General features: G+C 43.9%; 1 protein-coding gene across 1 annotated transcript in view; it reads left to right on the forward strand.

The window, feature by feature from the left end:
• Positions 1-11,824, forward strand: part of GPT2 (glutamic--pyruvic transaminase 2) — a 42,998-nt gene extending 31,174 nt beyond the window's left edge. The window contains exons 9-11 of the mRNA XM_034788647.1: positions 1,285-1,440; positions 2,247-2,359; positions 10,639-11,824. Of these exons, the coding sequence (XP_034644538.1) occupies positions 1,285-1,440; positions 2,247-2,359; positions 10,639-10,729 (360 nt within the window). The 3' untranslated portion in view covers positions 10,730-11,824. The remainder of the gene's footprint in view (positions 1-1,284; positions 1,441-2,246; positions 2,360-10,638) is intronic.
• Positions 11,825-15,991: the final 4,167 nt, after the last annotated feature.

The following is a 15,991-nucleotide window of genomic DNA, read 5'->3' on the forward strand; positions in this document are numbered from 1 at the left end:
CATTTGTACAAATGCTCTACCGAATTCAGCTCTAGTGTATACATGGAGTTAAAAATGGATAAATGTGGCCCATTATTTTAGAAAGAAGAGTTTTCACATTACATGGAAAATCATTCCTATTGTAGGGGATGTAGTAGAGATCTGTCAAATCGAAAATGCTTAGCTGCTTTTAGTTGTGTGTTTTGGTGGTGTGTGTGTTTTTCTTTTTAAAGACAGCTCTTTTTATCTCGTAACTAGAGCCTGTGAGATATTGTTAATTAGACATCACTGATTTGCCTTAGGATCACCAGCCCAGACTGATGGTGACCGAAAGTCATCATCATCTGAAGAATGCTATTCAGTGACCTTTTGAAAGGACTTTCTCAGTACTGTTCCAAATGGACAAGTGTTCCCCTCACAAAAGCCCCAATTTGTACCCTTGTAGATAGTCTCAGCAGAAATGCTACAAACTGAATGAGTATGGAGACTGAACTACTCTCTCATCCCTGGAAATTGGTCCTGCCAGGTCAAGCTTTAGGCATATTGAAAATACAATTTGAGAAGGCTGACCTGCTGTACCTATTCTGTGGATAAATAGAGAACTCCAGGAATGTTGTTCCAGAACCATTGTTCCAGAACCTTTCACAAATGCTAAATTCAGAAATGTACTTCCTTAAAAATGATACCATCTCCCCTCTACACACATGTGAAGTAGGGCTTCCACTTGAATTCTGGGCCTTTCAAGGGTAGTGTCTGCAGCGGTGACTTGGCATCTGCTTTGCTACACATGCAGAAATCCCTCTTAGCCACAGAACCCCAGAAGCTCCATTCCAGGGGTTTTGGCCAGTTTGATTGTATAGCACATATCTGCAGAAAAGGCACTGAAATGACAACGATTTTATTCAGTGGGGAAAAAAATTGCAAGTCACAAAACTTGCCCAGACCAGAACAATGTTAAACCTTTGGGTTTGCATTCAGTGTTGCACCAGAGTTATAGGAAATATATGCTTTTTGTCATCTTCCAGCATAAGGTATTTAAGATGGAAGACATTAGATTTGACTAGTGTATGACTGCTGAATTAATATTGACATCACTTTTGGTCCATTGCAATTTGTCTTGGGTATTTGTTATTGCTAATCTTTGATATATCCTACTTACCTCTTACCTAGGTGAGTTTAAGGAGTGAGTTTAAGGAAACATTTTGTTTTACCAACTGCAAAACTATTGAACCAACCTACAATTCATCATTTAAGGAGCGATTCAACTCTTTTCTATTCTCTCTCCCCTCCTTTTCTTTTAAACAGGAAAAGGAGTCTGTTTTGAACAATCTTGCCCAAAAAGCCAAGCTAACAGAAGACATGTTTAATAAAGTGCCAGGAATTCACTGCAATCCACTTCAAGGAGCTATGTATGCCTTCCCAAGGATATTTATCCCTTCCAAAGGCATTGAGGTAGCAAAGGTCAGTCAGCCATTGTCCGTCTAACCTCGCCACATTGTTACTGGTTGTTATCCATGAGGGAATTTTATGCCCCGGAGTAGAACAAGTGCTTTCCAGCTACAAACAAAGACTGGCTATTGCTAAGAGATTATATCATTAATAAACGAGTGGGCAGGCAGTGCTTTCATTTTCTAATTCATTTCTGATTGGGGCTCAGTTATACCTGTGTTACTGAGAACAAAAGTGCGGTCCTTTATGAACTTTCTGAGCTGAAATAATGCCTCTGAATCACGTATATAGCCTGAGCGTGTTGATTTGACTAACTTAAAATGTAAGAACTTCCTCCAAATTATTATTCAGGTGATTTACTACTCAGCAGATGTTTTGGGAAAATCTAATGGGAATGTCTAATTATTTGTGCTCTGGGCAATATTGTAAGGATAGGCATGTAGGAGTTAATTCATCAAATATTTTTAATACCTTTAATCTGTTAGACACTTCAGTGCAGTTATGTTTAGAACACCAAAGAACTCCATTGCTAGAAGTTTCTAGGTCTCAGTCTATCAAAGAGGGGAGTAGTTACGTAAAGACAGAGTGACTGGCTAATTCTGTTCTTTTGAGCTGGACTGATTGAGAGTCTGCAGTGTGGAGAGGATCCATTTCACCATCAATGGGAGTTGATGTCCATCCATATAGTGAAGAAAACGAAAGTGCAAGAGAAACGTTTGGAAAGAAAAATGAGCATAGAACTGTATTTTGTGTATTATGATTTCATGTTATGATCTGGAGATAAAAAATTACTCCTAAAATTCAATCTCTTTTCTCAGGCTCATAAAATGGCCCCTGACTTGTTCTACTGTATGAAACTTTTGGAAGAAACTGGAATCTGTGTTGTACCTGGCAGTGGGTTTGGCCAAAGAGAAGGAAGTTACCACTTCAGGTGCAGTATCTATTTAATAATCTTTCTCTTTACTAAATAAATAAAACTGTTAAGGTTCTTACATCATGTCCTGTATAAAAACAGACTTGGACTAATTCACATTGTTTGTGATACCAGCCTTTTTTTTTTCTTTTCTTGAGCATACTCCGTATAGCTAATAATTATATCTAGAGCAGTAGGACTGGTTTTTGCTGTGTCATTCAGCTTCATACGGTATTTCCCCAATTTTCTGATATCAGTTCCAAATATACAGAACAGAGCACAGTGAGTATCTAAGTGACCACTCAAGGGATCAAAAAAATACTGGTTCTTAGAAGAAGTGATCTTTAATTCTGCTGAAACCGTGGTCTACTTTTAAAATGGTTATTTTACAGTATGGCTCTTGTGACGGGTTGGATCACAGAAACCCCCTTGGGAGCTGTCACCCGATGTGCAAAAGACTACCCCTGCTCCTGTTTTCCCTGCCAGCTCAGGACTCCAGCACCCTGTCTTGCTGAGCCAGACACTCCTGTCTGCCTCCAACACAGACCCAGGGTCTGAATCATTTGTCCCAAAGCTGCAAGTTTACCTGAAAACAGCTCACAGATGTGTGCTTGTCTTTAGCACTCAGATACCCAACTCCCAATGGGGTCTAAACCCAGATAAATCCGTTTTACCCTGCATAAAGCTTATGCAGGGCAAACTCATACATTGTTCGCCCTCTATAACACTGATAGAGAGATATGCACAGTTGTTTGCTCCCTCAGGTATTAATACATACTCTGAGTAAGTTACTAAATAAAAAGTGATTTTATTAAATACAGACAGTAGGATTTAAGTGGTTCAAAGTAGTAACAGACAGAACAAAGTAAGTCACCAAGCAAAATAAAATAAAATGCGCAAATCTATGCCTAATCAAACTGAATGCAGATAATCTCACCCCCAGAGATGCTTCGGTAAGTTTTTTCTCAGACTGGACACCTTCCAGGCCTGGGCACAATTCTTTCCCCTGGTGCAGCTCTTGTTGTAGCTCAGGCGATAGCTAGCGGATTCTTCATGATGGCTCCTCTCTCTACTTTGTTCCCTTCCACCCCTTTATATATCTTTGGCATAAGGCAGGAACCCTTTGTCCCTCCGGGTTTCCACCCCCCTCACTGGAAAAGCACCAGGTTAAAGATGGATTCCAGTTCAGGTGACATGATCACATGTCACTGCAAGACTTCATTGCCCACTTGCCAGCACACACACATACAGGAAGACTCACAGGTAAACACAACCATCTGCAGACAATGGGAGTCATCAAGATTCCAAACCATCATTAATGGCCCACACTTTACATAATTACAGTAGGCCCTCAGAGTTATATTTTATATTTCTAGTTTTAGATACAAGAGTGGTACATTTATACAAATCGGATGATCACACTCAGTAGATTATAAGCTTTGTAATGATACCTTACAAGAGACCTTTTGCATGAAGCATATCCCAGTTATGTTATATTCACTTTTTACCATATTTTTCTAATACTATCCCAGTTACATTATATTCACTTATTATCATGTTTTTACAAAACCATATAGTCTGCACAATGTCACAGCTCTATACTGAAAAGTGATTGTGAAAATTGCACTACCTTACTCAACAGTTGCAGTTCATGTATACCTTGAGTAATGTGTGCTCACTTTACTGAAATAAGGTGTGGGGTTTTTTTAGCTATTTTTGGGCCTGACTGTCGCCCTTACTTGCACTAAGCAGCACTTTACTCTGCAAGAAGTATAGTTATCTTTTGGGGACTACTTGGGGAATACTGTGCTGCTGAATGTAAGTGTTGTAAAATCCAGACCTTTGTTAGCATTGCATAATCAATATAACGGGGAAAATGAGCTGGCTTGTATTTTGACTTGTCCGGCTCCAACAAAACTCTTCACTGAATTCCAGTTGCAGGGCCAAATTTTGCCCTTCATTATACCTGTGGAAGCGCATGAAAACAATAGGGTTTCCGTGACCCAAGGATCTCTTGATGTCAAGTACAGGGCACAGGAGTGCATAAGGGTTACAGGGATCCCCTAGGTCTGGTATTTACATTCTAGTTTGCCAAAGAGTGTCATGTAAGATTTCTACTGGAAGCCTGTGGCCTTGGCTACACTTGCAGATGTACAGCGCTGTGAGTTAAACCTGACTTCGTGCAGCTGAGTAGGGAAAGCACTGCAGTCTGTTCACACTGACAGCTGCCCAGCGCACTGTCGTGGCCACATTTGCAGCAATTGCAGCACTATTGGGAGCGGAGCATTATGGGCAGCTATCCCACCGAGCACCTTTTCCCATTCTGGCGCCGTGGGTTGTGGGAAGGGGGCGTGGGTATGGGGCATTCTGGGTCCTATCCCAACGCCCCGTGATGCATCGCTTCGCATTCCAGAAATCCCTTTGTTTCCCTTCACCTTTGGTGCCATCTTTCAACGGTTTCTGTGCAGCGCGATCTGTGTGTGGGAAATGGAGCCCGAACTGCTGAGGCGTATGCTGACTTATCTCGCCAGCATGTCACGTTTGGTTGTCGAACTATTCCTTAAGATCCAAAGTGACAGTGAGAGTGAGGAGTCCGACGATGCTATCGAGCTGCATAACGCGTACGACACAAAATTGCTTGTGGCATTCACGGACATGCTCAGCACCGTGGAACGTTGCTTTTGAGCTCGGGAAACAAGCACCGAGTGATGGGATCAAATCATCATGGAAGTCTGGGATGACGAGCAGTGGCTGCAGAACTTTCAGATGAGAAAAGCCACTTTCATGGGACTGTGTGAGGAGCTTGTCTCCACCCTGTGGCGCAAGGACACGAGATTGAGAGCTGCCCTGCCAGTGGAGAAGCGGATGGCTATTGCAATCTAGAAGCTGGCAACTCCAGACAGCTACCGGTTGGTCGCAAACCAGTTTGGAGTGGGAAAGTCGACAGTTGGAATCGTGTTGATGCAAGTTTGCAAGGCCATTAATCGCATCCTACTCAGAAGAACCATGACTCTGGGTAACGTGCAGGAAATAGTGGATGGCTTTGCACAAATGGGGTTCCCTAACTGTGGAGGGGTGATAGATGGGACGCACATTCCTATTCTGGCACCACCCCACCTAGGATCCGAGTACGTTAATCGGAAGGGGTATTTCTCTATGGTTCTCCAGGCGCTTGTGGATCACGTGGGCGTTTCATTGACATTAACACAGGCTGGCCCGGAAAGGTGCATAACGCACGCATCTTTCGGAACACTTGGCTGTTCAGGAAGATGCAGGCCGGGACTTTTTTCCCAGAGCGGAAGATCACAGTAGGGGAAATTGAAATGCCCATTGTGATCCTTGGAGATCCCGCTTACCCGTTAATGCCATGGCTCATGAAACCCTACACTGGGAGCCTTGACAGCAGCAAGGAACGGTTCAACTAAGGCTGAGCCAGTGCCGAATGACTGTGGAGTGTGCCTTTGGCCGTTTAAAGGGCCACTGGCGATCTCTGTATGGGAAGCTGGACTTGGCCGAAAACAGCATCCCCGCGGTTATATCCGTGTGCTGTGCCCTCCATAATATTTCTGAAGGGAAGGGTGAAAGCTTCACTCAGGCATGGACCTCCGTGGTTCAACACCTGGAGGCTGAATTTGCACAGCCAGAGAGCAGGGCTATTACAGGGGCCCAACGCGGGGCTGCAAGGATTAGGGATGCCTTGAGGGAGCAATTTGAGGCTGAAAACCAGCAGTGATCACTCCCGTGCAGGGCACCAGTTAAGTGCAGTAGTTCCAATCTTTAGGAATCAGTGTCTGCTAAGCAGACAAGCAGACTTGCAGTGCCTGTTTATTTCCTGGGCTAAGGAGTCTTTTACTTTATGCAATAATAAAGAATGTTTTCAAAGTCAAAGAATCCATTTATTGAAAAGAAAAAAAAATTATTTATTGAAAAGAAACAAGGGGGTGGAGTGGGGAACGGTACAATCACAGATTCGCGTATGTCCTGTCTGGTGTGCTGTGCAGTGAGTGCTGCACTTCAGGGCAGCTATACTGCATGGTGATGGGGGTTGAGTGCAGAGGGTAAGGGTCGTGGTTTTCAGGGCTGGGTGATGAAGATACTGGTGTTGGAGGCAGTGGGTGGCGTGAAGAACACAGAAGTTGGGGAAAGTGGGTTGGAGGTGACACTGGGGCACAACGGAAAGAGTTTTGGGACAAGGGCTGTAGGGGAGGGGTGGCATTTGCAATACTGCTCCTCTTTCTGCATGGCTACGAGCTCCTGGATAGCGTCTGCTTGGCGCTCCAGGATGCTTATGAGCCGATCCATACTTTGCTGCCGGTGCTCCGTGCTTTGCCGCCAGTGCACTGCGTTTTCCTGGCGGATCCTGCTTTCTCTCTCCCTCCAGTTCTGTGCTTTCTCATTCTCTTTAATAGATTGCCGCATCACTTCTTGCAGCATGTCTTCTTTGCTTTTTCACAGTCTCTTCCTGAGTCTTTGCAGTCTCTGAGCAGGCAATAAGAGGGACGGCTGAGGTCTCAAGGTTGATGCTGCTGTATAGGCAGAATGCAACATTTAACAGAGGCAGCATTGTTTATAGCAGACAGAGTAATGATTCCCCCCGCACTTAAGGAGCAGAAAACACACAGGGTCTACACAATAGCATAATTTTCCCGTACGAAACAGAGCGCACACATCCCACGGAAGCCTCAAAATGGTGAGTAAGGGGGACTGATTGTTTGAGGGCTGCACTGTCCTCTGGGTTTCTGTGCCTTGGGGAGAGCCAACAGCTCCAGGGGGCACCTACACTGAACACTGTCCCAACATTTTTCACGGGAGTTCGTCCTGGACGATATTTCGCTGCTGAGGGTGTCCTGGGAAGCAAGGGAGGGTCTTCTACTGCAATGCGACTTCCACCCTGGCCCATATGCAGCTTGCCTGTGTGCAGCAATGGTTCCCCCGCCCCTCGCGGCACAGTGGCACGGACACGTTAGCCTGGCTGGGACAAGGACCACGGTGGCTCTCCCAATAAACCTGCGCAAGCGCATTGCACACGTTCTGAATGAGACATTCGAGGAGATTACCGAGGCCAATTACTGTGATATGATGTACCACATCAATGCACTATTCCGCATCTAGGCATGCATGCCTAACCCTCCTCTCCCAAAGAGCCCGCACCGAAAAAATTCCTTCCCGAAAAAAAAATCGATTACTGGGAATGTGCTCTTCTGTTTGTCCTCCACCAAGTACCGGGCCGCTGCGACTGGCTACCTTCCTCCTGGCTTGAGAAGAGCTCCTGGCTGCATGGCTCCAGGGATTCCGGGGTGTCTCCATCCGGCCCACCACCATCACTCCCGTTTTCCTCCTCCTCCTCCTCTTCTCTCCCCCCCCCCCGGCTCTGAAGTGTCCATGGTGGTGCTCGGAGTGGAGGTGGGGTTAACCCCAAATATCGCATCCAGCTCTTTGTAGAATCGGCAGATCGCGGGGGGAGCACCCGAGCGGCCATTTGTGTCGCAGGCTTTGCGGTAGCCACGCCGCAGCTCCTTCACTTTAATCCTGCACTGCAGGGCGTCCCGGTCATGGCCCCTTTCCATCATGTCCTTTGATACCTTCCTGAAGGTATTGTAATTCCTACGGCTGGAGCGCAGCTGGGACTGGACAGCTTCCTCCCCCCCAAACACTGATGAGGTCCAGCAACTCGCCATTGCTCCATGCTGGGGCTTGCGTGGCGCGTGGAGGCATGGTCACCTGGAAAGATTCGCTGATAGCACGCCACGCTGGGCTGAGCAAACAGGAAGGGGATTTTTAAAATTCCCCAGGAATGTAAAGGGTGGGTCACATGGTTGGTTACCTGAAGCCAGGGTCGTAGAGTTTGAACTGATGACCAGAGTGGCTAGAACAGGCATTGTGGGATAATGCCGAATAATCCTGGAGGCCATTCACAGCGCATTGGGCGGCCACAATGGCGCCGCAGCGCTGCAGCGGCAGCGCAATACTCACTATTCCTCTCGGGGAGGTGGAGTACATGCAGCGCTGCAAATGCCTTGCCAGTGCGGACAGGGAGTGAGTTACAGCGCTGGGGGCGGCTTTACAGCGCTGTAACTCGCAAGTGTAGCCAAGGCCTGTGTCACACTGGTGCTCATAATCTTAATGAAATGTATGTGTGGATATATTTTGGAAACTATATTTGTAAGGCCTTTTAGGCTTGGCTACACGTGCAAGTTAGAGCGCATTAAAGCAGCCCCAGGCGCCCTAACTCACGACCCTTCCACACTGGCAAGGCACTTAGAGCGCCTGGACTCTGTAGCTGGAGCATAAGGCTTGCTGCACCTCGGCTGAAACGCCCCAGCGTCAGTGTGAACAAGGTGTTGCATTACTGCACTTTGATCCCATAATCCCCTTAAGTCAAGTGACCACTCTTGTCATTGTTTTGAACTCAGCTGTAGGAATGTGGCTATGCCCTTTCAAAGATCCATTTCTTACAGCCAGCTGCTTATCTGCTCAGGGACAAAGCAAGCCATTAGTGTGGAATGTGCTGTTGAGAGAGAGAGAGAGAGAGAGAGAGAGTGTGTGTGTGTGGGTCTGCTGCTGTCTGAACTTACAAGACAGCATGCTGACATGCTCTCAGCCCCCCAAAAACCCACTGTCTCTCCCCCCACATACACACAACACAGTCCCTGTCACACTCCACGTTTCAAAAGCACGTTGCAGCCACTTGCACACTGGGATAGCTACCACAATGCACTGCTGTTTGTGGCGTTGCAAGAGCTGCTAATGTGGCCACGCCACTGCGCTTGAATCTGACAGTGTGAACACACTGCAGCGCTTTCCCTACTGTGCTCTCTGAGGGCTGGTTTAACTCACAGCACTCTACATCTGCAAGTGTAGCCATGCTCTTAGTTAAAGGCAGGTCACCCAGAGGTGTAGCATGCCTTGAGGCAGATTCTTCCAAACAGGAGGTGGGAGACACTTATCTCCTTAGCTGATCATTGTGTATTGTGTGTCTTACAACAGAAGTCTATTTGCATACTGAGTCAAATGCTAATGAAAAGATTGTTGGGACTTCAGAAGGCAAATTAACAGGAAGAGGTAAACAGTGGGGGATGAGGGGACCCTGTTTTAGAGGTGAAGAACAAAGGACTGGGCTAGTATATCTAGGGGTGCAGAAAGATGTGCTGGGGGAGACAAGTTGCCAGCAGGTTTGATCTCTCTAAAGGAGAGTCTCAGCTATGCTGGTTGACAAACACTGTGAGAAGGAGGTGGGGTAAGCAATACCTTATTAGACAGGAGGACAGCTTGTTAGTTGAGTTTAAGCTTTAGAATTTGTGTTATGATTTTGTTTTATATGTAACTCTTATTTCTAATATTTCTGTTTTACTATCCTATGAATCTCTGTGTTAAATACATTAACTTGCATTCTCTATAAACAAATCTAAGTGCTGTGAGTTAAGCGGAGCTGTGATCTGAGGTGTAACTAGTAAGCTGTGATGTACTTACTGTTCCTGTGGGAACAGAGGATCTGGTCATTCTATGAGTGTCCAGGTCTGGACACTGTGCAGGGATGTTCTGAGGACTCAGGGGTTAGAGTTTGGCTATTGCTAGCCTGGATGAGGGACAGCAGAACCCAGGTGGACTGAGAGGGGAGTGCTTGGGTTGCCTATGGCTGGGACAGTCAGCCCTGGCAGGTACAGACAGTTTCCTCATTCTGAGGGCAGGTGTCAGGGATGCCTCACAAACCTGGCAAGTGTCACAGTTGTACCTGTGTAACTGAGAGCAGAATTTGTAGTGTAGAATATTTTTACTGGTCAGAATACAAGAGCTGGAAGGAACCAACTCCGTTTGCAGGGCTGGCTGTTAGAAAAAACACATTTCACATGTAAACTGAACAAGCTTGATACAGAAACATTAAAATAATAAACATAGTAGCCCACAATGTAATTTTTGTAGTCTCTTTCCAGAAGTAACATTCACAAATAAAAAGTAGACTGTCTATTGCAGGGGACACTTAATGAGGTTTTGCTCTATTTAAAAAACTGAGATGACAAGCCCCTGAATTTTAGTACACAGGTCAATCAAAACCAGGTGCTCTATGTACAGTAACTATAGCTGTAACAGAAATTCAGAAAATAAGGGAATCTTTTTAAAAGCATGTTGCAGGAAGTTAAAAGTTCTACTTTCTCTGCACTGTTTGGAAATTATATCTCCGGGGATTGGGGGGGGAGGTTTGGGGTGTGTGTCTCTCTTTCTGGTTTCCATTTCTTTAATGTTTATTACAATGTATCTTATCAAATGTTTTGCAATACAGTGTTTCTTCTCTTTCCCAGAATGACCATTCTCCCTCCAGTAGAGAAGCTGAAGATTGTGCTGGAGAAAGTGAAAGACTTCCACATACAGTTTCTTGAAGAATATGCATGAAAGAGATGCGGACTCTCTTTCCCCCCCCAAAAGAAAATGCAGAACATGAACAATATGTGCTGAGAATGGGCTGTTCATCTAGTTAACTGCATTTACAATAGATAGAGCCCATATGTGGGTAAAACTTACACTTCTTCCCGAACAATTAAACCTAATGTCTGGTGTGGGAGATATTGCTATACAGAGGTGGGTGGGAGGGGGAACATGAAGAGGGAGGGTGAAGAGAGAGTTTTAGTAGACTATTTTGTGCCTTGATTGGAAGTTATATTCTTGACTTCCACTTCTGACCTAGTTGGTTGTGGAGGAAGTCACATATGAAAACTATTGATGATATCGTCTTCTACAAAGCAGATATGCAGATACCCAACATATTTGCTCAGAAACATCCATTTCCTGTTTGAGATTTTACCCCAAAAAATCCTAAAATCTACATTCTGGGTGTGGTTGGTTTGTTATTGTTTTTGAGTATAAAGTGTTACCCACATCTGATCAAACTGATCAAACAAAGTTGTTAGAATGTTCATAAAAATCTTTGGCAGATCATTTTGTGTGACTAAGTTCTATTGCATCTGAACTTTACATTATTTCTAAATAAAATCTGGGTGGAGCACAGGCAGTTCTGAGGGCAGACATAGTGCATACAAAGTATTGTGTGTTGAGTCTTAGTTTAATAAATTGAAACTCAATGAATTATGACCACGAACTAGTTTATCCACACACAATTCAAGCTAGAGTAGACAAGTATGAGAGAACAATAGCATTGAGCTTTTCATCTCATAACCACTTTGTTAAAAAAATAAAAAAGCTGGAGACTTCTGTTCACATATGCCATTTGTGTATATTGACTATTACAAGCAACCAACTTCAAAGCAAATGTGAACACCGTTAAGCCTTAATAAGAAGGTCCAACACAAAAACTGTTAAAATTGCAGCACCTCTTGATCCTCTGAGAATGATTCTTTGGAACTGGATGATTAGGAGATTAGTTATGTGAGAAAGAGTCCTTCACTTTTCTGGTTACTGGTTTGAATCTAGCCCAACTCTAAAGACTGAAAGATGCTTCCATCAGACAAATATTTGTATGTAGCTTAAAGGAAATTACTGTATTTTCTGGCGTATAAGACTACTTTTTAACCCAGGAAAATCTTCTCAAAAGTCGGGGGTCGTCTTATAGGGCGGGTGCTGAAACTTCCGAGCCGGACTGGAGAATCTGCGGTCGCCGCATATGGTGGGGGGAGCTCAAAAACGGCCGCGGCCGCATCCCCGCCCGATGACGAGGTGAGGGGGCGCCTCACCGGGAAGGTGTAAGTGAAGGGCGGAGCAAGCTGCAGGCGTCCGGGGTATGGAAAAAAGAGATAGAGCGGCGCTGTGCCCAGAAAAACACGCCTCTTTCACCCGTCTGGCCCGCCCTTGTATCCTATTACCTCCTCTGCCTCTCAGATCTCGCACATGCGCGCCTGCGCCGCTTCACTGCAGTCCTCAGGAGCGAGATCTGAGAGGCAGAGAAGGAGGTACGGTAATAGGATACAAGGGCGGGCCAGACGGGTGAAAGAGGCGTGTTTGCGCTACCGCTCTGATAGTCTTGGAGACAGGGAGGGCTGGGCAGGCAGGGAGAGCTGACCAATCCAAGCAGGCTTTGTATACAACAACCAGCCAATCGCCGGTAAGGTACATCGCTTGCCGTGATTGGCTGGTTGTTGTATACTGGGTACCACATACAGTACAGCACCAGTATCTGTACCTGTTCATACAGTATAGCACCAGTACATACAGTACAGTATACAAATGTCCAACAGTCAAAACCCCATCATGGCTCCACCAGCAAGAAGAAAGAAATATGAAGCCAGTTTCAAACTTAAAGTTGTAAACTTTGCCATGGAACATAATAACTGCGCTGCTGCAAGACAATATGGAGTAACAGAAAAGATGGTTCGGGACTGGAAAGCAAATGAAAAAGCATTAAAGAGTATGCCAAGGGGTAAGTGTGCATTAAGAAGAGGCACTCCACATTGGCCAGAACTCGAAAAACATGTAGCAGACATGGTGAATGAGCATCGCCAAAACGGTTATGTAGTGACACGAAATAAAATACATTTGTTTGCACTTCAGTGGGCCAAATCTAACCCAGATCACAGCAACAGATTTAAGGCCACTGTATCCTGGTGTACTAGATTCATGGGAAGGCATAATATGGTACTGAGGCAAAAGATGAAAATTGCCCCAAAATTACCTGCAGATCTTGATAGCAAAGTAAATAGTTTCCATCGATACGTAATACAACAGCGCACTAAACATGGCTATGCGTTAAGTAGTATTGGAAATATGGATGAAACTCCAATGAATTTTGATATGGTTGGAAATAAAACTGTCCATCAAAAAGGTGAAAAAACAATTTTAATTAAAACAACAGGACATGAGAAGTCCAGTTTTACAGTGGTACTAGGATGCACAGCTGATGGCGCCAAACTGAGACCAATGATTATTTTTAAAAGAAAAACAATGCCGAAATTCAAGTTCCCTGTTGGTTGTTTTGTACATGTGAATGAAAAAGGCTGGATGGATGAAGAAGGGGTAAAGCTATGGCTTGATAATGTATGGAGCAGGCGACCAGGTGGACTTATTCAAAAATGTAGTCTACTGGTGTGGGATATGTTCAGGGCTCATTTAACTCCCAGCACCAAGCAAATGCTTGCAAGACTAAACACAGATGCGGCAGTTATTCCTGCAGGATTGACATCGTTGGTACAGCCACTGGATGTGTGCCTAAACAAGCCATTTAAAGATCGCATTCAAGAACAGTGGAATGAATGGATGGTTAGCGGCGAAAAGTCATTCACAAAAGGAGGAAACATGCGTGCTCCACAGTTGGATGTTTTGTGAAAGTTTGTCATAAAAGCCTGGAATGATATTGATGCAGAAACAGTAATCAAGTCTTTCAAGAAGTGTGGCATATCAAATTCATTAGATGGTATGGAGGACGACTACTTGTGGCAAGATGAAGAGGAAGCCGAAGCTGAGACCACACCATCTGATACGGAATTCGATCCATACGATGACTGCCTTACAAATGTATCACAAGATGTCATTGATGTACTTATGATATCAGATGACGAACAGGAGGATTTTGAAGGCTTTTAAAGGGAAACTGTCACGCCAGCAAAACCTGTAAAAATACCGTAGCTTGCAGTTATGATGGGCGTTGCTAACTCGCCAGGGACTTGCCCGGCACTTGCTCTCTCTCTCTTGTTTGTTATCTTCCTCCTATCATCATCAGTTCCAGTTTGGTTGACAGCTTAGAAAACAAACAGCATGGCAGCTCCCATGGGTTTATTGTCTTATCCTTCCTTTCAGCTTTAGAGTGAATTAGGAAAAGTTTAATCCACTTGCACTGTTTTATGTTTACATGTTTGATGACAAACAGCCTTATGTTTATAAGTGACAGTTTTCCTGCTAAGTACCTGCATGTCATAAGCATTTGAATTAAAATTACCATATTGAAATCAAATCTGATGTTTTTTTAAATTTTTTTTTGGTGTGCGTTGGAAGAGGGGTAGTCTTATACGGCGAGTATATCCCAAACTCTATATTTTAACTGGAAAAGTTGGGGGTCGTCTTATACGCCCAGTCGTCTTATACGCCGGAAAATACGATAATTGGTGATTTCAGTCTTGTTTTTAGTGAAAATGTCTGGATCACACAAACTACTGTGTATGGCATCCTCAGCAGGGAAGGTAAAGGCTGAATGGACATGGAGGGTTGGACACTCTGTACTTGAGAGGGTTCTTCCAGAACAGGATGAGGTATGGTGGCACAACATTATGTACATGCTTGTACCACCTGTGCCATTCTTATTTTGTGGAGGAACAAAAAAGTTAGTCTCTAGGTAGGTTGTGCTGGCAAAAGGTGCCAAACTGACAAACACAGAATTGAAAACTCCCACTACCAATCATGGAGGTACTAAGTAACTTCAAGTTTTGTCTGAGTAATTTGTGCAGATCACTGTTTAGCGACAGCATCTCATTTATCCAAATCATTAATTTAGATCTCATTCTTTAGGAGTAAATTAGAAATCTTGTTTACTAACATCATTTTGTTAGTAATACCTGGCTCAGCATGTGGTGGTAATAAGGAAGTTAAAATCTTGGAAGTTGAATTAAGTACAGGGACAAGTGAATTAACACATTGGATAAAAGGATGCGTCAGTCTAGTGTGTTAAGGATAAAGATGATTATTGGCCATATCTCTTACAACAGCATCAACTGGCCTATAGAATAGTACTGGAACAGACTGCACTTAGAAACTATGAAAATATCAGAAGCATGCCCTATATGGAATGAATCAGTGGCTTCCTTTCAACTCCTAGTGGACAAATATCCAAACCACAACCTCAATTGAAAATGGTACATTGGGGAGCAGTGTTGTCATAGAGGCCTGGAGCTTGAACTAAACTTTTAACTTTGGAGACATGGGTCTCATCACATCAGTTGTATCTTTGGAAAGGCTGGGAAAGCTTGTGTTGCTGCTACCCATGGATAAACAGAACGCTTCATTTGCCAGCTCTGTGGCATCTTTCGTAAGCCCTAATATAACTCTATACAGTAATGTAAAAGTAAAAACATGTAATAAGAGGTCAAAACATTCACATTTAAAGAAAAAAATAAAATGATCCAAGAAATTAATTTTTTTCTTGCTGTTGAAATTAGCGCCCAAGTCAAATCTGGTTTGGGGCTCACTGCTTGGAAGTGGCTGCCATAACCAACATGTAGTCTGAAAATTCTACAATCTAATCATGGACGTTGGTATATTTTTTTTACACTTTTGTAACAGCAGCTTTTTTTCATGGAGTAGTATTTGTAGTCTAACAAACCAACAGATTTTATATTTACCTTGTGTTTACACCTGATATTCCTGAAAACAATCCAAGGTTTACAACATACTAGAGACATTCTATATGGGTGTTGAAAGCTGCTTTTTCCCCCCAGTCAGAGCAGCAGTCCTTATAGGTAACTTTTAAATCAAGGATAGTGACCTAATTTTAGTTTTCTAAACATTATATGATGGTGCCTTTTATGTTTCTGACATTGTAAGGGAGAACATATGTTTTGTTTTGATGCATCTCCTAGAGAAGGGGGGGGGTTTCTACTGTTCATCTACAATATTAGTATGTACTGTATCCACTTATGTTTTTGTGGAACATAACTGAAAAACTAAGAAACAAAGACTTACATTTTCATTGTCTTCAATGTTTAATAGACAATCTCT

Source organism: Trachemys scripta, chromosome 13, assembly GCF_013100865.1.
Source record: "Trachemys scripta elegans isolate TJP31775 chromosome 13, CAS_Tse_1.0, whole genome shotgun sequence".
NCBI lineage: Eukaryota > Metazoa > Chordata > Testudines > Emydidae > Trachemys > Trachemys scripta.